General features: G+C 42.4%; 2 protein-coding genes across 5 annotated transcripts in view; one reads left to right on the forward strand and one right to left on the reverse strand.

Moving 5' to 3' along the window:
• The first annotated feature begins 779 nt into the window (after positions 1-779).
• Positions 780-11,188, forward strand: usp12b (ubiquitin specific peptidase 12b). The gene is made up of 9 exons (XM_061234742.1): positions 780-945; positions 4,873-4,953; positions 5,238-5,451; positions 6,097-6,380; positions 6,506-6,582; positions 6,674-6,757; positions 7,190-7,387; positions 7,596-7,674; positions 8,620-11,188. The coding sequence occupies exons 1-9, from the start codon at positions 898-900 to the stop codon at positions 8,719-8,721; spliced, it is 1,167 nt and encodes a 388-aa protein (XP_061090726.1). The 5' UTR covers positions 780-897; the 3' UTR covers positions 8,722-11,188.
• Positions 11,189-13,873: 2,685 nt separating this feature from the next.
• Positions 13,874-24,348, reverse strand: part of arhgap36 (Rho GTPase activating protein 36) — a 33,552-nt gene continuing 23,077 nt past the window's right edge. For 2 of the 4 annotated variants that reach the window (XM_061235517.1, XM_061235514.1), the window contains exons 3-12: positions 22,757-22,825; positions 20,851-21,116; positions 18,195-18,393; positions 17,864-17,919; positions 17,479-17,629; positions 16,975-17,123; positions 16,026-16,202; positions 15,736-15,824; positions 15,431-15,615; positions 13,874-14,713 (exon numbers count right to left, since the gene is read on the reverse strand). In XM_061235517.1, the coding sequence (XP_061091501.1) occupies positions 14,433-14,713; positions 15,431-15,615; positions 15,736-15,824; positions 16,026-16,202; positions 16,975-17,123; positions 17,479-17,629; positions 17,864-17,919; positions 18,195-18,393; positions 20,851-21,116; positions 22,757-22,825 (1,622 nt within the window). In that variant the 3' untranslated portion in view covers positions 13,874-14,432. Of the gene's footprint in view, positions 14,758-15,430; positions 15,616-15,735; positions 15,825-16,025; positions 16,203-16,974; positions 17,124-17,478; positions 17,630-17,863; positions 17,920-18,194; positions 18,394-20,850; positions 21,117-22,756; positions 22,826-24,348 lie in introns of all 4 variants that reach the window. The other 2 variants (XM_061235516.1, XM_061235518.1) reach the window with 2 other exon arrangements.

A 24,348-nucleotide genomic window follows, 5' to 3' on the forward strand; every position in this document is an offset into this window, starting at 1 on the left:
ATAAATATACTATAGTTTGCATGGCAACCTACGTGGCAAAACTGTTCATTTGCCATGTGTTGGCACCTTTACTTGAAAAGACTGTAAAAGGTGGAATCTGGAGGAATCTCAGACTAAACAGTCCCAGTCCTAAACCAACAAAAACAGCTAAATGTAAACTGATGACATAACTTCAATCCAGATGTCTTCATCTGTGGTAAGTGAAGACTGAACAGTGTAATTGGATTGGAAGCTATTTTTTGAAACCTGGGCCCATTGACAATACAGATTATGGAACAATAATTACGTAAGAATTCTGACAATCAGACGGTTTCGTCAAGGGAATAGACCTGGAGGTAAAAAGGTAAACAATGAGATTAGCGAAGAAGTCTTTCGATGTACATCACAGGCTATCATAACTAACTGCTGCGACAAAAACTCAAGAGGTTTCGCCTATATAGCTGGCATTTGTTTACTGAGGCTCAACACTGAGCAAATGTAAAGCGGTTACGTATCAGATCAAGGCACGGCTGCGTGACACTGCATGCCGAATTGCATTTATAAGATATGGCGGTAGATATGTTTTACCAACACCTGTTTTAACTCCCGCAAAGCAGCCATTTCAAATAAAGCACATCGTTATCTGTTCCTTCAATTCATCTCAAGTGGCACAATGCATATGCTTTTTTTGCACACGTACGCGTTTCTAACAGTAGTGCAGCCTCGTTTTGACAAAAAATATGGCCGCTCTCATGGGAAGGGCCTATGAAAAACACTGCAGGTTGCGTCGGACGCCTACCTCAGTGACACTCCCTCGTTTTATTTAGGGTTGGACGGGCAAAAGGTTTCCCAGGAACTCTAGCCGCGGCGGCTGTCAGTGCTTTAAGTTGGGGTTCGGTCCAATATGGCGGCAGACGGATGGAAATACTGATGACAGTCCGAAAGATCGCCTCGATTTGTACGATGGTAAGGCATGTTTTTTCTTACTAGAACGTTACTTTCTACCGCAGTGAAGTGACGCTGCCCTTTCCATTGCGGCTACAAGATAGTTAGCCATGTCAACGCCAGCCCCCAGCTTACGTTCAGATGGACTGCGGGACATGTTTTCCAGGAAGTTAGCTAGCGCGCTAGCTATGGTCTTCGCCACTTAGCTAGCTAGCTGTCTTGTGCATATAAACAGAACATTTTACGAAGAATGTGTTTGCAATTCAGTAATTAAAGGTTCGACTAGTCTTATCACTTGCAAATGTATCTGTTTAGCAACGACTAGCGTGTGGGCGAGGCAGGGGCGATGATCAGCTTAGCTAGCCAGGAATCTTCCATTATTAGCTAAATCTTGGTTATACTAGCTAACATAGCTAGCTACGCCATCTCACTTTAATGATCAGCGTGATATTTTTAATCATGCACAATTCAAAGTTTTCATGGTATCCTGACGTTTCGTGGCTGGATATCAATTTGGTAGCTAGCTGAGAAGCTAGCTAACTGCGTGTGTTTGTTTACTAGCTAGCTAACTAACTATAGCTTTAGATAGCTAATTAGCTATTGATGGTAGTCGGTGCAAATTGCCATTTCTAGCTAATGTGGCATAGCTTTCTATAGTATAGCTAACATATACTGCATCTGTTGCTAGTCAACAAGTTTCGTAAGGAGTTGCATGCGTCATTGTTTTGTAACGTTAAGCATTGCTAAGCTAGGCTAGCTAAGTGTGTACTGGACTTCTACAGTGTCTCTTGGAGTGATATTGCTAGCTAGCAAGTAGCATACGTTACTGCTAACCCACCATGTAACGTTACGTTTCATAACACAAGTTATGGATATTTCTAAAGCTCACCTTGATCCGTTAATTATTAGTGAATATGCGCCAAAATATGTCTGCAAATGAGCGATCAATATTGAAGCAATTACTATAAAATATAGTTGCACACTATGCAGACTGAACAGATTCCAAAGTAATATTCTGGAAATTCTTTCCTGTAAATTGACTTGGACGTGTGTCGTCACACGTTACCTGTCACTGGGAACGAGCTCGCCCTGTCTCTCTCTCGCACACAAGCGCACACCTTACTTTGACATGTTTTCACTGGGGCATGGTTCATTTTAGGTCAGGTAACTAAATTATACAGCTAGCTGGATAAGACTTTTGATTAGGCTATGTCCTTGGAACGCGTTTACCAATTTCTGCTGCAAATATCATAAGTTAGTACGGTTATAACAATAGTTCGGTTATTGCAGGTGTTGCAAGATGCACGGTTTTGTTAAATTCGCTTGACAATTAGTTGAACTAAATTACTAAAGGTGAAAGTATAGGTGTGGTTTGCCAGCCAACCTGTAGCTCGCAGGATGGCATACCTGCCATCACAATAGTGAGTGCACTTGTAATTGCATTAATCTGAATTGATTACCTAAATTTGAAAAGACTTTGCTGGCTGCAAGCACGTGAATTGACAAGTTTATTTTTGGATACATAGGGCCAGATTCGCAGACACCGATTAAGCCTAGTTTGAAACTAAATTACATTTTTAACGGATATTCTGCATACAAAACTGAATTTAGTCCAACTCTAGGACTACATTTCTCTGACACAGATTGATAGATTTATCAGGTTAATAAATCTGTGAAACCAGCCCCAAATCTCTTAACTGTTGATGCTTTAATTAAAACCAGTGTTTTCTAATATACACTGACTGAACACTTTATTAGGTAGACCTGTACACCTGCTTGTTAGTGCAAATATTTAATCCGCCAATCATGTTGCAGCAACTAAATGCATAAAAGCATGCAGATATGGTCAAGACGTTCTGCTGTTTTTTCTGACCAAATGTCAGAATGGGAAAGAAATGTGATCAAAGTGACTTTGACTGTAGAATGTTTGTTGGTGCCAAACATAGTGGTTTGGGTATCTCAGAAACTGCTGATCTCATGGGAGTTTCATGCATAACAGTCTCTAGAGTTTGCATAGAATTGTGTGAAATAAAAAACATCCAGTTGGCAGTTCTGTGGTGTTAATAAGTGAAGTCAGAGGAGAAGGGCCAGACTGGTCGAAGCTGACAGGAATATGTATATATATATATTTCTTTCTTCTTCTTCTGGGCCTTTCATTGGCTTGTCAAGTTACAGTAGATTGTCTTAACCCCTTATGGGCACATGCGACCTGCATGTTACATTTCCCTTAACTGACCGATGTGATGGCAGCATTGTATTTGATCACATGACTGTTGAAATGCATTGTTATTCCTAGGCCTTTCTATGGGTTTTTTATAGGGCACCTTAGTCTAAGTGTTAATTAAAAAAACACCCTCATCCCCAAAATCTTCATAATTTGATAATTAATAGCTAGTCAAAAACAAGACGTATCATCACTTCTTGTTCTGCTTCATTCTTCATAACTCATTCATCATTTTCACACGGCATCATCTTAAACTCCCCAGTACAAATCTGCCTCACATGACCCTATTCCAATTAGTTCAATGTTACATGCTTCGCTAGACCCCTCCACGTGTAAAGTAAATTTCATTCTATGTGACATCGCCACCTTGGGTGCACCTATTGCCCGTGGGAGTAGAGCTGTCTGCCGATACTGTAGATGTAGAGGAAGTGGATTACATAGTTTTCTGATAACCATGGATAACTTTAACCTCACCTCCAGTTTTTTGTCTCAAGTTAAAGTTATTTTTGCATGAGTTGAGAGCAAGATGTGGTTACCTATTTTATGCAACAGTATTATTATTTGTTCTGAACTAAGTTAAGTATGTGTCTGAACTGGAAACGTGGGTATACACTTAATAGTGTATCAACTGTTTTAATATACTGTTTTAATTCATTCTGTTTTTATATGCACTGTCTTTAGAGTAGTCAGTAGTGATGCAATGATACATTACTTAACAGGGGAAGAATAGTATGCCCCGTTTGCATGAATGGCTTGCCTGCTATCTAAGTGCTGATATATGATATTGTCTGAAGATGGCAAATGCACTGTTCAAATGTTTCCTCTAAATGTGATATGATTGTACATTGTGTAGGTTGTTGATAATAAAAAGATGCTGCAAGAGATGTTACACTTTTTTAATATGAGCAGAAGTCTGAAATGATGCACATTAGCAATGTTGTTGAGGGCCACACTGTTGCTAGAATTAAGATGGCTGTCATTCAATATTTACAGTGTTGTTGGGAATTCCAGCTTTAAAAAACTCATGAAACCATTTTTTTCAGTTGCCAAACTCTAAAACATTGAAACAAAAACATGCCTATGAAATCCGAATAGGATGATCAAAGTTAATTTAGCTATTTGTTCAATCCATTATATGTTGCAGCTCAGTAACATCCCACACCTTTTCCAAAGATTTATAAGCAAAGGCTTGGCTTTGGTCGTTAAAGTCATTAATCTAGTCGTTAATAAAGTCGTTCAGTGGTGGTGCCTTGCTTCCTCTTATAACTCCATATTCTGCTGTTTTATTGACTCACTAGTTCAGACTCACTTGGGTAGCTAATTAACCCAACTGGGACAGTTATGAGCAGCCACCACCACCGGTTTATGGTGGGAAAAAATCTATTTGACATTTTGTACGGTTAAGGTCATGGGTCACTACAGCCTGAAAATTTGCTGTCAGAAAGTAGTCTTTAAAAGTTATGTATGTAAGAGGATCTGCTTTATTAAGTGTGCTGTATTATGTGTTAACGAAATATCAAAACTCTCTCTGTTATGGACAATGGCCTGGGCTGCTGTGCTATTCCAGGAATGGGTGGCCTTTGTTCTCTGGAGTCAGTTTCCCCACTGTTAAATTCCTCTGGCCTGTTCTGCGCTCGGAGTTGGCGTTTAACCTCAACATGGTGACAGTTAACTGTGTGAAATAAGATAATTCCAGCAGTAATGAGCAGTCACTTCTGTTTTAGGGCGCCAATGCCTCTGCTTTGGAGAAGGAGATTGGACCGGAACAGTTTCCCGTAAATGAACACTACTTTGGATTGGTCAACGTAAGAGTCACTCTCTAGCTTATGATTTTTTGTATTGAATGACATTGATGAATAATTTCTGCTTTGAAGTCTTTAGAAATGTCCCCTAATTAGCTTGAGCAATATTTAATGAAGATATTGATGTAGCCCCAGGTGTTTGTTTTGTTGTTGTTAAAAAAAGTATGATGTATAAGGGATTTGACATTTTTATAAACTGACATCTTTTTGTTTATTTCTGTTCTTTTCTGAGCCTCAGTAAACATTTCTTCTCTTCCCATGTTTGTCTGTCTCACCAAACCCCCTAGTTTGGAAACACCTGCTACTGCAATTCAGTCCTGCAGGCCCTGTACTTTTGCAGGCCGTTTCGGGAGAAGGTGCTGGCCTACAAGGTCCAGCCTCGGCGTAAAGAGAGCCTGCTCACCTGCCTGGCCGACCTGTTCAACAGCATCGCCACACAGAAGAAGAAGGTGGGCGTCATCCCACCCAAGAAGTTCATCTCAAGGCTGAGGAAGGAAAATGGTGAGAAGATGTTGGGAACTACAGAGGGAGGGTGATTGGAAGTTATGCATGTACTTTGTTGTTCCATGCTGGACACAGAGAAGGGAAGGGACTTATTTTTGGAAAGACGTAATGGGGAGGTAACGGAGACTTGGTTGGAGATGCATGTGTACTTTACTCACATTTCAAAATCGACCACTTTTTATTTATTTATTTATTTATTTGTTATTTCTTCTTCCCCTTTCCCCTTTGCATGCTCAATGTCTTGGTATCCTGATTTAAGTGGGGATGATAGATACATGTAGGAGTCTCGCGGAAAAGTTGTGTGTCCATCGAATCCTGGCTTCATGCTTATGTGCTTTTTATCAAGTTTTATTCACGCAGCCTTTATCCCTTATTTTATTTTGTTTCCCTCAGTGAAGTGTAGGCTGCATTTACATGTGGGGCTTTTGGCAACTGCGATGTGAGAATGAAAAGCCTATAGTGCAGAGTATTTTATAATTATATGAATCTATGCCTTGCAGCACTGATTAATGGGTTTATATAAACGGGAAAAGCTATAGAATTCAGCAGTGTGATGTATAGTGTGGGCTGCTGTATTGAGGGACGGGGTGGTTCTCCTTGACATTGGGTGACATTCTGCTGTTTCATATGCTCCGTCCCCAGAACTGTTCGACAACTACATGCAGCAGGATGCTCACGAGTTCCTCAACTACCTGCTCAACACCATCGCCGACCTGCTGCAGGAGGAGAAGAGCCAGGAGCGTCAGCAGAACGGCAAGCTGGTGCAGAACGGAGGAGGAGGAGGAGGTGGAGGGAGCAGCGGAGGTAGTGGAGGAGGAGGGAGTGCGGCAGAGGGAGAGGAAGCTGAGAAGACTCAGCAGACCTGGGTCCACGAGATCTTCCAGGGCACGTTAACCAATGAGACGCGATGTCTCAACTGCGAAGCGGTAAGAAAGCGGGTTGAATTGAGGAATGAGTAGGACGTGGTCCAGAGGTGCTTCAGCTCTACCTACACCATCCTGTCAATGGCAGTATGATTTGTGTGCATTCCTGTTTTTCTTCTCCCACCCAGGTGAGCAGCAAAGATGAGGACTTCTTGGACCTCTCTGTGGATGTCGAGCAGAACACCTCCATCACACACTGTCTCAGGTATCTGGACACACCTTGGAGGTCAACTGTCTGCCTCCTGTCTTGCTACAGAAGTTAAATCCAGAATCTAATCCTCTTCTCGCTTTTTCAGGGGCTTCAGCAACACAGAGACATTATGTAGCGAATATAAGTACTACTGTGAGCAGTGTCGAAGTAAGCAGGAAGCACAGAAAAGGTGAGGCGAAGATTTGACCCTCTGAAGCGGTGGGCGATTGGTGGACCGCACAGCGTTATGGACAACTGTTCATGCTTATAGAATGCTAAGCATTTGCGCAGGAACATTTGTGAATCTTATTTTGGTGGTTAACATGGAGATCTTAAAATGAATGTAGCGCTGAAAGATTCAAGTCTTAAGAATGCAACAGGTCCTTGCTGTCACTGTGTGAGCAGCAGTTTCCATAGGAACGTTTGAAATGGTTACAATGTAGAACATCATTGCTACTATTAAATATTTTATTTGTATTTTTAGCGGCCTGACTTCACTGAACATGAATAGCTGTATCCACAGTTGTAAGACACAAATGTCTTGTATTTATTCTGCCATACTGGGGCTCTACTTTGGTCTCCTGGTCTCACGCGTGTCCTGTATCTGCTGTCTGGTCTTCAGGATGAGGGTGAAGAAGCTCCCCATGATTTTGGCTCTGCACCTGAAGAGGTTTAAGTACATGGACCAGCTGCACCGCTACACCAAGCTCTCCTACCGCGTGGTCTTCCCCCTGGAGCTGCGACTCTTCAACACCTCGGGGGACGCCACCAACCCCGACCGCATGTACGACCTTGTGGCCGTGGTGGTGCACTGTGGCAGGTACGCTGCACACGCCACAAGCTAGGAATGCTTCACTTTCCATGTGGGCCAATGCTTTATGAGCAAACGTCCGACATAACATTCATTCCAGACATTCTTATATGATAGCGTCCATGTGCATTCACCCACAGTATGGTCCTGGTTACTATGCTGATTAATCACGTTTTCACTCTGTAACCCAATAACCCTCTTTCTCCCCCTTTCACAGTGGCCCAAATCGTGGTCACTACATCACCATAGTGAAGAGCCATGGCTTCTGGCTTCTGTTTGATGACGACATTGTGGAGGTAAGGCGACTTCCATGTACTATGTACAATCTCATACAGATTCAGAAAAGTGCAGAAATATATTTATTTTAAATTTAAAAGTTAATGTTAATTATTTGACATTCATGTATTGAATTTCTGGTTTTTAAAGTCATCTATGTGGTGGTGCATGAAGTGCAATGCCTGCTCTCAGTAACTGAAGGAAAGACAATAGATTATACATTGCTCAGTGTTGATACTTCCCTGATCTCTTTCAGCGCACTGAAATACTTACTTTCATGAATAATCTAGGTTTTTACTTTTAGGATTAGCACAGATATGACTTGACATTCTTAGTTGGGATTGTCAAGTGGTGTGTGCTGTAGGAATGTGAAACCTCTGTATTTTTCTCTATGGAAAAGGTGCTTAGTAGCGATGTTCCTGTTTCCCAATTGCAAGGAAAACTTCCAGCCAGCCATGACATTTGTTGCCTGGCACTAGTTATTTTCATCAAGATAAAATACTTCAGTATTCAATTGGGCAATGTTCACCAAGCTGTAAAACAAAATGTTGATTGCGCTTTAACAAATCTACCAGGGCTAATTAGCTGGTTACGGTTATACCAGTTTTGGTACGGGATAGAGGGAAAGTTGTCCTCAGAGACCACTTCCATAAACTTGAGCTGAGGGTCATGTTCGGTGATGTGAAGTGATGGTCTGCTTTTCCCACTATGGAAATTATCCTCCACTTTTTGTTTGGCTGCGGAGTGGGCCGTGGGCCACTGTTGGAAAATGCTGGCTGACATGTGAAGTTTCCACTCCTCTGAAATACTTATCCAGCTGGTTTGTGTGGAGTTATGTGGATTCCTGTGGTTTCTCCTTCTTCTGCCGTGGAGCATACAAGCTTCCAACCCCATCAAACCTGTCAACCCTGTTGTGTTGCCTCAAAAACCCTCATCCTCATGTGCCCCCCTCCCCTGTTGTGCAGAAAATTGATGCCCAGGCAATTGAGGAGTTCTACGGCCTGACGTCAGACATCTCCAAGAATTCCGAGTCGGGGTACATCCTCTTCTACCAGTCCAGAGACTGACAGAGTGGGAACAAAGGAATGGTACTGTAACTTTGTGAGGGGGTGGGGTTTGGGCTGTGCACACCCCACCCCCCTCATCCCATGCCATGGAGAATTGCACTGGAGCGTCAACAGATCTTCAGATGGGAGCAAAGCACTGGCCAACCCTGACATGGCAACCCCCATCATAAGCCGTCATTCACCGGTTGTCTCTTTTGGTTGACTAAATATTACAGCACTGTTCCAGCTCTTGTTAAAGGTGTAAAAAATCAGACTAAGCAACTCACAGAGCAGCGGGGAGGGAAAACAGTGCAGGAGTCTTGATGGTGCGAAAGTGAATTGATCTGCGGTGTTTGTTTGGAGCTAGTACAGAAATGCAGGGCATTGTGGTAAAGCAGGGTCTGACACGGATGCCGTATGTCCATACTGTTGGGTGTGAGGCAGTGCAGGAAACCAGGAATGCTCCTATCAATCCAGCGGTCTCCAGTTTGTAATGTCCTGTGGATATTTTCTCTTTCAGACAAGGGAGGGGGGTGGAAATGCAAAGCTACACTATGAATGCCTACCAACCAGATATTTATGTTTAGTGCGTCTTGTGCGCCAGGTCCTCATTTGTTGTCATCACTGTCTTATTGCATTACTGAATAGGCGCTTACCCCGGCAGCACTGATTCTACAGTGAATTCAAGATTTCAAAGGTGAACTGGGTAATTTGCTTTTGGACGCACAAGTTACTGGGCATAGAATTATAGCATAAATAAGCACAGAAAGGCTGTTCAAGCTGCCAAGGTTGAGAAAAGTTTTGCGACCAATGGAGCTGGACGGAATGTGGAATTTGTGTACATTTAAAAACGTTAGGTTCAAGTAGGGTCAGTATTGTGTGAATGTAGAACACTGGAGTGAGGGTTAGTGAATGTCTGGTTCTTTTGCCCTTACCCTTGCGAGGCCCTCTAAGTCTTCTAACCATACAGTAGCATTTATACCACCTGTAGGAAAACTAGGCTTCAAGGATATCTTGTACACAAATGCACATGGACCATGGTGTGTAACCATGTTTTTGCAAACAATAGCAATTGCATATTTTAACAATGGGTGCTGCTAGGTTTTTTTCCTTTTTTTTCTTTGGACAATTAGCCATGATTTACATAACACATTTATGGATTTATGGCTTATTTTGAATTTAACAACAAAAATGACAACTTGTGCTACTTTCATTCTGACTGGACCACAACCCGCCCTGCCTCGATATTGATTGAACAACTTGTAGGCTACCTTGTACTACCCTAACTGCTCTGTTTGCTCTTTGTTCACTCTTTTCTTCTGCGTTCACTTACCTCTTTACCGACTCCTGTTGGCACAATGTTGGTATAACATCATGTTGAGGAGCAGCGTGTGCACCTGCAAACAATCCACAGATCTCTCTTGGAAGGCTGCTGGATTTCTGCAACTTTGCAATTTGCAAAGACATGGACTTTTGAAGGGGAAAATGCCCCCAGAATGAGCTTAGGCAGACACTCACGCGTAACATAAGGTATGTTGTAAATGATGTATTTTCATTATACTGCTTTTACGCTTACAAACCAGTAAAAACGGTTAAAGCTAAGCCCCTACATGTATACATCACAGTTGTGCTTTTTAGCCAGTATACCTTTACTTATGGTGGAGGGGGTGGATTTGCAACTGAGCTGCTGTGTATTCCTTTTCCTGTAACTCTAAAGCTTAGCGTACCACAAAACCAAGAGGTAACTGGAATGGATGAATTGGTTGAAAGAAGCAGGGAACTGGTGTTTAACCATGGGTCTGTTTCAGTTTTATTAAAAGATGCATATAGTTATTTTTATTTTCTTAGATGTTGACTCATTTTCTATAACCATTATTATGGTTATTATAATTAATATTCCTAGTCCACCAGTCCTATATAGGCCACCAAAGTACTGGATTAATAGGAGAGAGAGAGTGTGTAGATGCTAAGAGACAACATTTGTAAATGTAAAGATATTATTATTGGGGGATTTTGCTTGCTTAGAGTAACCAGAGATGTGCATACAGTATGGTTCATTACATTTGTGAGTCATATGGAGTGTCCTTAAATTGTTCGCCTGCAGTGCTGTAATAGAACGAGAGAAGTCAATGCACAGTGAAACCATGAGCAATTTCACATCGTTTTTCCATTTCTTTCATTTGTTTCTTCCCTCTCTAAACCTTGTAAGATGGTTATACTATTGATTGCATAAAGTAAAAAGTGCACTTTTTGATAAGACTTATTAATTGTAAAACGGCTGATTTCCTGTGTGAGGAGGTGGGGTAGGTGGAGTCATGGAGGCAGTTTGATTTGATGGTTGAGAATGTGAATGGGTCCTAGCCTGTATCCAATAAATAAGACCAACTATGGGAAAAAATGCAATTTTGCTTTCTTTGTGTGGAATATTAATTTTGTCCAATCACCATTTTCATGTTGTAGCCTGTTTAATAAAGTCTTTTAAAGCGTAGTTGAGCTGAGTTTGACATTTAACTGACAGTTTTTTTCCATGTGGTTGTACGCAGTGGGCTCCAGAATTATTGGCACCCTTAATAAAAATAGAGTGGAAACGCTGCATATAATAAACAACATGGATAATGATCTATGTTTTATGTTCAAACATACAGGAAAACGATATACTTCATGACTATATGAAATTGGCAATACAATTTTACTTCATCCATCCATCCATTATCTTAACCTGCTTATCCTGAACAGGGTCGCAGGGGGGCTAGAGCCTATCCCAGCATACATTGGGCGAAAGGCAGGAATACACCCTGGACAGGTCGCCAGTCCATCGCAGCAATTTCACTTCATTAAAATTAATCTCAGTCTAAAGGAACTATATTTTGTCATTCCATCACTTCCTGTTTCACTATATAGTATAAAAATGAAGTAACAAGCAAAATCCCTTTGTCAACTGTCAATTCAGAAGACACATGGTTATTTGCGAAGTTGTATAATGGGTATAAAAAAAACAACTTACTACTGTAAGGGTAATACTAAAACATGAAATGGTTGCAAACCTACGAGTACATAGGTACGAGTACATATTATCCCCACGGACGGAAAGAAAAATGGTGAGGGAGGCCATAAGTAACCCATGGATCACAGTTTAAGAGTTTGGTTTTCTCGTGGGGTCACCAAGCCTTAAAAAAATAAAAATAACGAGTCCATACCAGCAAACTCTTTGGAAGGGTGGCCCGAAGACAGCGCTTACTGAGCTTAATAAACAAAACCAAGCATCTTGAGTTCGCCAAACCTCATTGGAATTATGACTGGAAGAGAGTGCTATGATCAGATAATACCAAAATATAACGTGTTGGCCATACATGCCATGGATGTTTGGCGGCGAAATGAAATGCTTAGAAAAGCATGCATTGAATCATAACTAAAGCACACTGCTTTACGCATGTTGGCAAATGAAGAATATGTAAATAACTTATTTTTTAGTTTACCTCACTTTTGTGCATATTTTTCAAGGGTACGTATAATTCTGTCAAAGAGTCCACTCAAAATCAAAGCGCGACAAGATTTTGATAATTAAAACAATAGCATTTTCGTGCATTTTGGGATTCTAAATAAGCCAGAGAACAAGATTTTGAGGACTAAATTGACATATGCAAGTGCTAGTTTTTTTAAAGCCTTTGATTTTGAATTTGTTTGCGTTGGGTTGTTCTAGTTCTTTCCAACCGAATGATGCCATTCACATCCTTTCAACTCGGCAGTTCCAACTGTTGGGTCATTAACCTGGAATGCACTAAGTCAACAAACACTCCTCCTCCCAGAATGGTCATCTGAACTGGACAGGGACCTCGTCCTGACGCCCTGCAGGAAGTCAGACTGGCCTGCTGACATATGTGTCACTGATCCGCGAGTCTGCTCCCGAAAGAGGTATTTGTTTACGGTAGAGCAATGTTTGTTTGGTCTTCTCGTTTTCTGAATTCTGGACACAGAGGGGAAATCTAGCAGAGTATTGGGTTGGGTTTTGTCACTGCTCCAATTCCTCAATCTACTGGTGAACATTCCATGCACCTACGTATGCTGTGGAGTTAACTCATGCAGAGCTACTGACATGCAGGAAAATAAGTACCTCACCAGACCAGCTTCAACATTACTGGTGTTTGGGGTTTATATAACCAAATATATAAATTTTGTTTACTAGTTGTTTACTTTATTGCTCATTACTGAAATTAACCTCATATGCCTGCTTGTATTTGTTATGTTGTCAGGGAACATGAACCAGACATTCCCCACATTAAGAAAACCCCTGCTGAGTATCTTCATGACATTTCTCTTTCCAATAAAAAAAAAAAAAGCATAGCATTTATTTTCCGATTAACGTGTAAACGTAGTGAAAGATATTTTCCTGTGGCAATATGCAACACGTGCTTCACGGGATAAACCACAAACAAGAAACAATTAATACTGATGTGAACGCGTTATTTTATGTGGGAACTTCTTCCACATATGCAGAAAAGCGTGTGACCATCGAGTTAAATATGATTTTGCTGAAACAATTTTTGGTCATATTCTCTCAATACTCTAAGTCATATTGTTCAAACATGAAATTACATCACTGTAGTGCCATCCTCCACCTTAGAGGGAACCTGTCTACAGTCTATGGGCGGAACAGCACGGGAAAGGACGAAGCATGCACAAACGCATGAAGCTAAAGATCTAGCCGAATTAGTGCAGACGGTTATTTCCCTGTGCTGATCTGACTTAATGCTAAATTGTTGCTATTTGAAACCCATCGTTGTTATGCGTCTTCACCTTCGTGAGGAGATTTTTCATCAAACTACAGTAATAGCACGTAGTAGGTTACTGGGAAGAATAAACCTTTCTACTGAAATATTTCTCAGGATTCAGTTTTACACAGTAGTTAATATATTTGACAAGTAGTACCAATATATCTATCACGCTATACGTTTTCAGTGCGTCAAATAGTATATGTTAGGAAGCAGACTACGTATTTAGCCTTTGTCATCACGAATTCAAGACATTATCGTTCCAGACACCGATTCAGCAGAATGCACGCCCACTATTTTTGTATTATGGTAAATGTCACCCCCTTGAGGACCGACTTGTTACAACAATAAAAGTAGCGACAGACGTGTTTGATCCTGATAAAACAAAAAAGATCACCACACCATTTTGTTAAAAGCATTTTATTTATTTATACTACCACTCTGTGATTATTCAACCAGTCTCTTGAGTGTCGCTTTTGAACTTAAAATTTCAGAAGATGTGTCTTCTGACAGTGGAAGGAATTTCCGGCTGCTTAGTTTGAAATGTATAAGGGCAGTATCTGTCGTATTGTTTGTCCTCTATGCTAAACAAAAACCCAAATAAACTGGGTAAGCCTATGTGCTATTTACAGCTTCTTGTCAGTTTCATGTCCCTCATAACACTTAAACACTTAATTACACTCAATCACAACATGATCGACAAGTCTTTCGCATGAGCATTTAGATATCAGCTAGCACTGTATGAGACACAACATGGCAAGCGAGGGGAACCAGTCTGGGTCTATGATTAAAAGTGCCATTGTGACCCCAATTCCAATGGTATTTTATATTTCTGTATCTTTGTGTATGCGTGTTCGCATGTACTGTATGTTTGTACCTGTTTATGGCTCTGTGCTTTTGTGTGTGTGTCTTTGAATTTGGCGGATGGATAGTCCAAAGTGTCTCTCACGCAGGATCGTTAAGTCATACGATAGTTTCTGATCCGGTAACGGTTCCGGTGAAGAAGTCCCAGAAGTTTGTGGGCTGAGTGCTGCTTTGCCGCACCCATATGCTGTCCCCAGGGGACCGCATCTGTGCTGCAGCGGGGCCCTGTTCCGGGCTGCAAACCTTGCCTCCCCCCTCGCAGGCCTGCCTGTCCTCAGACAGGGTCTGGGGCGAGGGCTGGGCCAGGCTCAGCAGGTTGTGGTGGGAGTGGAAGTGGCGGATGTGGCCGACGGACTTCCCTGGCCCGTTCTCAGAGGACCCTGGCCAAACAGACCGGCAGGGAGCAGATTAACACAGGCGAGCCCTGGAAGTTATTAGATAGACAGTCGGAAAAACATGTATGTGATATACCGCATAAGAGCAACACAGGAAAACAAAAAATGGATCACATTTATTCAGTGACAGCAAACACAAACGTGACAGAGCTGGATTAACAAATTAGCTGGAACAGCTCTTTTTGCTTCAGCCCATGTTCCAGATTTGGGGGGTTCCAGGTTTTACTCAGTGCAGTTATCCGGCTAACTAAGTAATCCTGTTTTGTGGAATAGGCCCCTGATTATAACCATGTTTGCTGTCCATTGTAATTATATACTTCTTTTATTATTCCTTGCATTGTATTTGCCCAAACTGTTTTATTGCTGTTTCTTGGTGGGTATGTTCTCACTAGATTAATCTACAGGATTCATGTTTTTATCTGTGGTTGCTTCTAGCACTTGGAACTTTACTTCCCTCTTGGGCTTTCAGCGCACTTGCTCCTGGTTGTAGTTAAGCACTTTGTTGTACGTCGCTCTGGATATGAGCGTCTGCCAAATACCTATAATGTAATGTAATAATAATACTAATTACATATTCCTCATGATGATTATGAAACTGTGCACGTTTATGTAAGTGCAGGACCAGTAGCTACTCTATGCCGGCAGCAGTAAGCAGTGGGAGACGTCGCTAACGCTAACGCTGTAACTTGCGCCGTAACTCACGCTTCCTGTTCTGGTTGAGCCGCAGCACGTTGATGAGCACCTCGCTGCACAGGCTGTCCTCCTCCTGGCCCTCGGGGAACCGCGGAGACGGGGCCGAAAGGTCCTCACTGGAATGGACCACCGAGTCCACCGAGGCCGTGTTGTCTCGCCTGCCTTCTGCGTCCGCCTCAGAGGTCAGGTGACTGCTGCAGCGGATTTGGGTGGACATGAGCAGACGGTGGAGGGGCGCATGCTACAGACCATGTAGCGCATACACATACACGCATGCAGTCTTGTTGTTCATGTGGCTACGCGCTGTGGCCCACCTGAGTTTCCTTCGCAGGAGGTAATCAATAATGTCTGGGTCCGTCTGGATGAGGCTCATTAGCACCTCCTGCTGAAGCTCTGCAGAAACCTAGAAACAACCGGAATATCAGAACATGGTTCAGAATCCCACAGTGTTTCTTCTTTTCTTCCTCAAGCACACACACACACACACACACACACACACACACACACACAGGAAAGACATGCACTAGCACACACACACACACTAAGACACATATGTAATAACACACAAACACAGTCACCCTCCCGTCATCTCCACTTCGCTCACCATAAACAGGCGTTCGTAGGTCTGGAGCAGCAGCAGTGTGACAGATATGACAGAAGCGCTGTCCTCGATTCCCTGGGCCTGTAAGCTCGGCTCTTTCTCCGTGCTGTGTTCCCGCTGCAGCAGGTTGGGTCCGAATATCACCGCCAAGTTTGCTGCGGTCATTTTGTTTCCTGGGATCTTCCAGAGAACCAGAAAATGAGGTGGAGAAGGAAATTGGGAGGATTCCAGGCTTAAGACTGGGATAATCACATATATGGCTGAGCTATCTAAAAAAGTGCTGTGCTCTCATATGTTAGGAACAACTGACAGTAAAAAAAATAAATTAAAAAAATAAATAAAAAAAAGATTTCCAGCATTCTAGGGGCCTGGCATAATCAAACACTTTAAGTATAGTGTGAGCGAGCCACACAACAGCCACATAAACTCCCACTAAAATCATATATTTACCATTCATTATTATTCATCAATAAGAAAGTAACATCATAAAATACAGTGTACAGAAAATATGATTTCACCACACCTCCCTCTTATTTGCCATATTACATGACTCTGAGGAAAAGTGTTTGGTAATTCAAAAACCAGCCTTCATGTTGATGGACTGCCAACCAAATACTTTCTCAGGCAAATATAATAATAATGATAATAATTTGCTATTTAGCTGACGCTTACAGCGACTTACAGTTGATTAGACTAAGCAGGGAACAATCCCCCCTGGAGCAATGTGGGGTTAAGGGCCTTGCTCAGGGTCCCAACAGCTGCACAGATCTTATTGTTTCTGCACTGGAGCTTGACCTTCCATATACCTTTGCCACTAGGCTACAGGCTGCCCTCATAATGCAGCTAAGAATGGCTCCATAGTAGATCCCCTCTGGAAAGATGCTTGATAAGTGTTTTGTCTGCAGATACTGCAGCATTAAAAGGAGGCGGTTATGTTCGTGTCCAGTCTAACCTCTTGGTTGTCCGGGCCTAGGCTGTCTTGCGCTTGACTCTGCACGGTGTGCAGGAGTGTCAGTAGCCGGAGAAGAGTGTCACAGTTGCATGGTGGCAGCAGGTAGATCAGCTGCTGTAGGTATGTGAGCTGATCCTCTCCCCTCACGCCTGTAACACAGGAGACAGGAGTGGGAAGAGTTACAGGTAATTATACACACAAATCTGCACTGTGGTGCTGCGTCCCAGGCCACTCCCTGGCTTCCTGCTCCCCTAAACCAGTGATTACTGATGTGAGGTGATTAGAGAACCTTGTACTACTTCTATATGTTTTCCTTCCAGACAGGAAATGCCTCTCTCGATTCAGGAAGTACTTTCCCATTGGCTGATAAATGACAATTGAAAAAAACCCATATTTGAGCCTTCATCTCATGAATCTTCAGTTGATTTGCTGATCATGATTATATAGACAGAATAATAGAGATTATAATAGAACTAAAAAGACATAAAAATAAGAGAAAAGTACTATTGGCGTGCAGGAATGCGGAGTACAGCTCCCGGGGCAGCAGGGGATCTGGCATATCCCTCAGGAACTCTTTCAACAGGGCTGCAACATCATGAACACTTTGCTCATCATCCAGAAAGACATCATTCCCCTGGTCAAACTCTTCCCTCAGCTGGAACACACACAAGCAGCAGTTTCCATGTTAAGCATGTAGAACAAAAAGCCCCACACATGCACAGAAATACACACACATACACACACTCACACATGCAAGTGCGCAGAAGCACAAATCCATAAACACAAAAGTGTATACCTTATGCTTTTTTTTACAGAGGGAAAGGAGTCTGATATAGTCATTTCCAACAAGAGATTGACATGAAAAGATTGACATCTCAGAATATCTCACCTGCCGGACCCTCTTCTTTGAGCTTCCAACACGAAAGATCCCCACAGTTTGCAGCCCTAAGAGGAGAGAGTGCCAAAGTCAGAGGATAGCAAACAAACACATTTAGTTGGGTGTAGTAGGCAAACACATACACGCACACACAGTTGGGCAACAGTCTACCGACTGAACATCGTTTACTATCCTATTGCTTGCTATCCAAAACCCATTGTAATCCTTTGGAAACTAATCTGAGGATTCCATAGTAAATTAGCCTGCCTGCAGCCATTTTGGGTATTGCTGCGTGGGGCTCTCTTGTTGTGTGTGCTGCATCTGCTCTGCGAGTGTGACTCACCGTAGGCCTCGATGTGGGAGCAGCAGCGCTCCACCACGCGGGGCACCTGTCGGTAGATGGGGTTGAGGCTGAGCTTGGTCTGGGTGCGGCCCGTCGCCTTCTTGATGTCCAGCTCATTTGGGTGGGAGAGCTGCAAAGCCTCCAGGAGCCGGGACTGACTCTCCACCAGGTCAGAGATGGAGTCCACAGACAGGCCCCCCTGCAGGGGTGGGGGACGGGCAATGAGGACAGGGGGGAGCAGGGAGCTTATGGTTTAGTCACATCTACTTGTCCATCCATCCATCTATTATCTTAACCCAAATATCCTGAACAGGGTCGCAGGGGAGCTGGAGCCTATCCCAGCATACATTGGGCGAAAGGCAGGAATACACCCTGGACAGGTCGCCAGTCCATTGCAGGGCACACACACCATTCACGCACACACTCATACCCAGTACCCAGAGGAAACCCACGCAAACACGGGGAGAACATTTAAACTCCACACAGAGAGGCCCCGGCCGACCGGCATTCGAACCCAGGACCTCCTTGCTGTGAGGCGGCAGTGCTACCCACTGCACCATCCGTGCCACCACATCTACTTGTACACTGTAAAAATTGAACTTCCCCTTTAAAAAATGAAACATAAGCGGTTTGAGAAGGAAATTGTGCAAATTAAGCAGAATTGTATAGCCAAGGGAAACGGGTCTTCTTAAAAAAGGAAACAAATCTAATTGAGTAAAATTAAGTGTGTTTTGTGGATGACAAGATTCTTGTGGTGTAAAATGGGGTTAAGAGTGAAAGTAACAATGAAAGAAATAAACTCAGACACTTGATATATTTCTTGAAAATCTATGTTTTAGGCCAAACAAAGGGTTGACGTTCATCGGAACGAGAAAGGACACGTGGACTAAATGTTTTTTCAAGGCTAATCCTGTCGAGCAGGTCAAAGCATTGGTGGATGTATGAGAATAGATTTCCTGTCTGCTTACACAAAAGTGGAAGCATTGTTTAATTTCCTAATGCAAATATACAGCACATATTTGTACGGAAGGACAGGAACATGTAAATATTTGGCATTTTTTACTTTTCATTCACTGGCTTCTCTTTCTCTCTTTTATTTAGTGGTGCCCATTGTAACTTTAAGCACATCCACTAGCACACAATTTGTTCCAGGATTCAGTGTGAACCTTATTGCCATATGTATGCATTACTGCAGAAGAAGTATCTTGGATAACAAGATTACATTGATTTATATCTCATAATTTAAACAGCGCCGTTTTAAATGTGTCTTTTTGCCCCATCTCCTTATTTTTATGGAAACTCATGAAATGTGCATTCCTTTTTTTCAGGAACTGGTATTGAAATGGTAACAATGGAAACCAGAGAAAACAGTTTCATAGTTCTTATTGTGCATGGCAAGGTTACAAAACACTGAAGGAGCTACAAAACAAAATCATATTTTCCACTGTCCAGAGAGTACTCTGTGGTGTGTCGCCAGACATTAATCCTTGGGATGATCTTGATGATTGTTTTATATTAAAAATGTATTTATCAGTATTAACCAATGACAGAGAAATTCTTTACTAAATCCTGAAGCGGTGGCTTTCTGGCAATGAGAGATCAAATGCTCCGAATTAATTGCTACCATAGGAACACAGATAACATAACAAAGAAAAATATATGCAACTAAAATCCGCTTTTTAAAATAATTAATTTTTAATTCTGGTATAATACTGCATTTATTTAACAAGTGCAGTTAATAAATTGGAGAGCTACTTGGATTTCACTTACAGAAACTATTATGAATACAAAAACCTAAACAGCCATGGTTTGACTGGAGCAAGCATCAAGTTGACCTTACATGTGCATTTAGTATCAGTACAGCTTAGAGTTAAAATTATTGTGCCAAATGCAACTATATATCCGGAAATAAATGCAAATGTCATCACAGAAGTCCTGTTGTAACATTAATGAAACTGTTTAATTTCTACATAATGTCTATGCTGTTATTATTGTTGGGCAAACTAAAACTCTTATGCACTCCTTATATGCATTGATAAAGGGTCATACCATTTCCTGGAAAATATTTCTTATCATCCTGACCACCAGCAGAACTACTTGGGAAAAGATTACAATCTTCCAGAGCTCCAGGTGGAATGTACAGTAGCAGCACACTCGGACAGTGAACAGCTCTTTGGTCTAACTACTTCCACCATTTAGTATGAAATTTAGTTTTCCTAAAGGGCAAGTATGTGTAACAGCAAAAAGGTAAATACCAGCAACATCCAAGCAAAAAAGTTCCAGTTCAAGTATCAGATCATTTAAATGGTATTGGTTTTATGTGTTTTATACGTGCACATGTTTTATTAAGTAAAAGCTAAGTTTATAAAGCTGTCAAAGACCTTGTAAATTTGATAGGAGTTCCTTTATAAGCCCATAATGTGAAAAGCCACAGGAGACAGCTAGCATTGAAAGGTTATGTGAATAATGTCAGGCAATAAATATTTTATTAGTACTCTGTTCTATTATTCTGTAAGCAAATGAATGAATAATTGTAGCCTTTAAGTCAAATAATATTGTTTCCCACAATCAAGTCTCAGAACTTCTGAGATTTATTGCAGGAAATGGCTTCCAAAGCTATGCGCACAGTGGCTATGTGACTGTGGTGTTCCCCTACCCTGCGGTGGGCTCTGGAGGTGTTGTCCTGGAAGGCGGGAGACAGCGCCTTGTTGTGGAGCTCCAGGGTGGCTGTGGCCGTGGTGCCGCAGGGCGGGTTGTTGCCGTTGTGGTGCTGCCGTTTCTCGGCCCGGAAGTGCAGGACGCTGGCCTCCAGGTCCAGACAGTCCCGCCGGCTCTCCTTCAGGGCGTCCTGCCGCTGCTTGCGTGCTCGGTCGTTGGCGATGACTTGAGACAGGGCGATGCCGAATGCCTTGGGAGCCGTCTCTGGGGTATACAGCGATTGTGTTTTAAGCACATTGTTCGGTCCAAGTCCGGTTGACTACAGTTTGATATGTCGTGTTCTATTCATAATAGTCACTTTGGATTAAAAGCGTCTGCCAAATGACAAAAATGTAAATGTAAATGTAATGAGAATATGAATGAGTATTTGCAGAATAGCATTACTCAGTGTTTTATTTTATTATGCTTGAGCTAAAAGCTCTTTGTAGGAAAGCCCTCAAGTAAACAAAGCATAGAGATTCAGTCTTGTACCTAACTGCCACCACATGTTCACTGCAATCATGATCGAAGAATTGCTGTTGGACTGCACAATGAGGTTAAGCAGGGAATCCAGTCATTTAGTCCCGACACACAGTACATACAGTGGATATAGCCAATAAGGATTGTTATATCAACAATGAAAACCTATACTTGCAGTGCCATGCTGTGAGTTTCTCAGCAGAAACTAGGCATTCCTTCCTGGAATCTTAACAGTGCAGTGCAACACTGCAGGCCAGCTATTTGGTGTAATCGGGTATGAGTGTTCGCTAGGTGTCCAGTTCTAAGCGTCTTAAAGGCAACAACAAACTGTCATTGAGCCGCTCCGTGCCTCCTGTTATAATAACATGACCTCTTACGGCCCAGATTCCCTCTTTGCCATGTGGGAATTTGGAAATAGAGCCCTGCTGATTAAAAGAACTGCCCTGCACCCATAGAGGGAGTTCAGACAGCGGACTTCTGGCCTTGTCACATAACTGTTTTTTGGCCAAAAGCCTGGAGTCCGATGAAATTGGCCTAGCTTGGAATCAGATTAAATTTGCCCTGACTGCTTACCGTATTTGCCTGAGAGAAGGCCACGTGGAAAGGGGCCTCCATATGTCAAATGCAACACAATGGCCTCAGGTGCTACAATTCAGGAAGCTAGCAGCTAATATACTATGGCTCTAAAGTCCACCCATGCCCTTTCAAGGTCCTATCAGATAATCCTAAGGGCTCTGTTTCACCTGTGGATACAGCAGCAATTGTGTTGTCCATTGGTATTTTGGTAGGATATGTACCAGAAAAAACTGACCCTGTCTGAATTTGGTCTGTCGTGCACACACCTGTGGACTAATGTTTTCCAGATCACCTCCCCACATGTTTTTCAGTGTTTACATGAAGTTCTACAGAGACATTTTCAGAAAGTGAAAATGAAATGCCAGGTGATTATATATTATGATGTGATACCATTATAAGCGATGGATGGTGCTGGTTATTCTCTCAGTGATAAAAAAAATCTGTTATCAGTGCTCTTAATCCAATTACATCAATAAATGGAAGAAATCCTATTTGGCTTCAGTGCTTTTAAATTAAAATGATTAATAAGAAAGCACTGGTAAAAATACAAAAAGCAACAAAACATATACAATTGAACAGAACTAAATGTGAGCCATTTTGCTGCACCAGGGACAAAGAAAAACACACCACAGCAAAGCCCCTGAAGCTGTCTACTGTGGTCTTGCACTTGGCATATAAGAAGAAACAAGTCCATTAAATATGGACTCCACAAAACAACGACCGTCTTCATAACCGAGGGAGATCAGATGGTTGATTGTGAGAGAGGGGAGGAAGTCTTGAGCTGGTGCTGGTGTGTGTGGAGATCTTACCTCGTTCCTTTTTCTCTTTCGAGAAGGAGTCAAACTTCCTCCTCAAGGACTTCCTTCTCTTTCGAGTCTCTGAGGGTGGAAGGGAGGGCAGAGAAACCAGGAGGTTATACTGACCAAATGTGAAGAGTGTGTATGCCTTAAGACTGTACATCAAAGTGTTTAACTCAAGCAGTATCTTAAAACCATTGAGATCTGTAGGGGATCTTAATTGGCTTCATTGCTTTCAAGAGATCTGTGAGGCAGTACAGAAATTACAGGGATGCAACATTGATTACTGTCATACTGATTCTTACATTTCACGAGAGATGCTTGTTGCAGTATCATAGTTGCAGTTTCTCTATGCAGACATCTTTTGAGAGGGAACTTTCTCAGTAAGTGTGTGCCTGTAGGGCTGTATTCTAGATTGCACATGGACATTGGGTACAGTTCAGCCAGAGAAAGAGGCTTCAGCATTTTCAGAGCCTTCACTGATTAAAAAAATCATTGCCCAAATAAAATGCCAGCTATTGTCCTTCATCCTCTCTGGATCATAAACTTTTCAACAGGAATTCAAATTACCAAAATATAACAGCTGAATACAAAGGTCTTTGTTACTGTAAACTCCACATTTATTAGCCACTAGCATTACTCATGACTGACACGTGGGTTAAGTTGCCTATTTTACGAGAAGAACTTCCTCTCTGTACTGGAACTGATGTCAAGCCCCATTGTGGCTATTTACAGTGCCCAGCTGGGTGCTTCATATGTTTACAATCCTGTCCTCTGGATCTGCTGCTCCCAGAAGCACAGGATCTTTTGTAGGGGACTTATGAGATAGATACACAGAGGACTTTGACGCTGCACCATGCTTGGAGTCTCCATGTAGAGAGGCTTAGGCAAGGTCAAATTCCCATGACTGCAGGAAATTAAAGTTTATTTCCACAGTCACCACCCCTCCCCCTCCCACACATGCTGCAGTATCATGGGCTAATCCGCTGGAGCCGCTCGGCATGTAAGCCAGGGGCGAGTTTGTCCGCACTGCGAGTGAGTGAGTGTGAGTGAGAGAGAGAGAGAGGGAGTGAGGGTGACGGGAAGTGTGAGCCAAGTGCGAGGGAGAAAACAAAAAGTTGTAAAACTCAGAAGACCAAAAATAAATGTTTTACAGCGAAAAAGACAAATGAGTCAAGGAGGGCAATAACAATTACTGACAATATAAAATAACTCCTGAATGAATAAAAACTGGGTCTAGACTGGAAAGAGGTTATATGAGGACCCAGCAGGAGTGTTCTCTAAAGATAAAAACTGAACCCAAAATAACGTCAATGGACACAGTGACAATGAGCCAGGGGATGTGACCAATCGGACCAAGGCTGAACACCAGGGTGATATCCAGGGGGATATACTGCATCTGTAAATATTCCCACACAGTAAAGTGACCTCTGCCATTTGGGTGGGGTGTAACAAGCCCCTGGCTACTCTCAGAAGACCAGCTAAAACCAGCTCTACGGTGGCCTGGTGCCTCTGAGCCCACTGTGACAGCCCTATCTTCTACAAAAGCAGCTCACAGTGTTATATAACACGACTGGATTCTCATGCGCATTCCCAAGACAACA

The sequence above is a fragment of the Conger conger genome, chromosome 3, assembly GCF_963514075.1.
Source record: "Conger conger chromosome 3, fConCon1.1, whole genome shotgun sequence".
Lineage (NCBI taxonomy): Eukaryota > Metazoa > Chordata > Actinopteri > Anguilliformes > Congridae > Conger > Conger conger.

Coding starts and splice junctions, on each gene's coding strand:
- usp12b (XM_061234742.1), top strand. CDS start 898: ATGGAAATACTGATGACAGTCCGAAAGATCGCCTCGATTTGTACGATG. Junction 5,452..6,096: donor AAGGCTGAGGAAGGAAAATG/GTGAGAAGATGT, acceptor CTCCGTCCCCAG/AACTGTTCGACAACTACATG. Junction 6,583..6,673: donor TCCATCACACACTGTCTCAG/GTATCTGGACAC, acceptor TCGCTTTTTCAG/GGGCTTCAGCAACACAGAGA.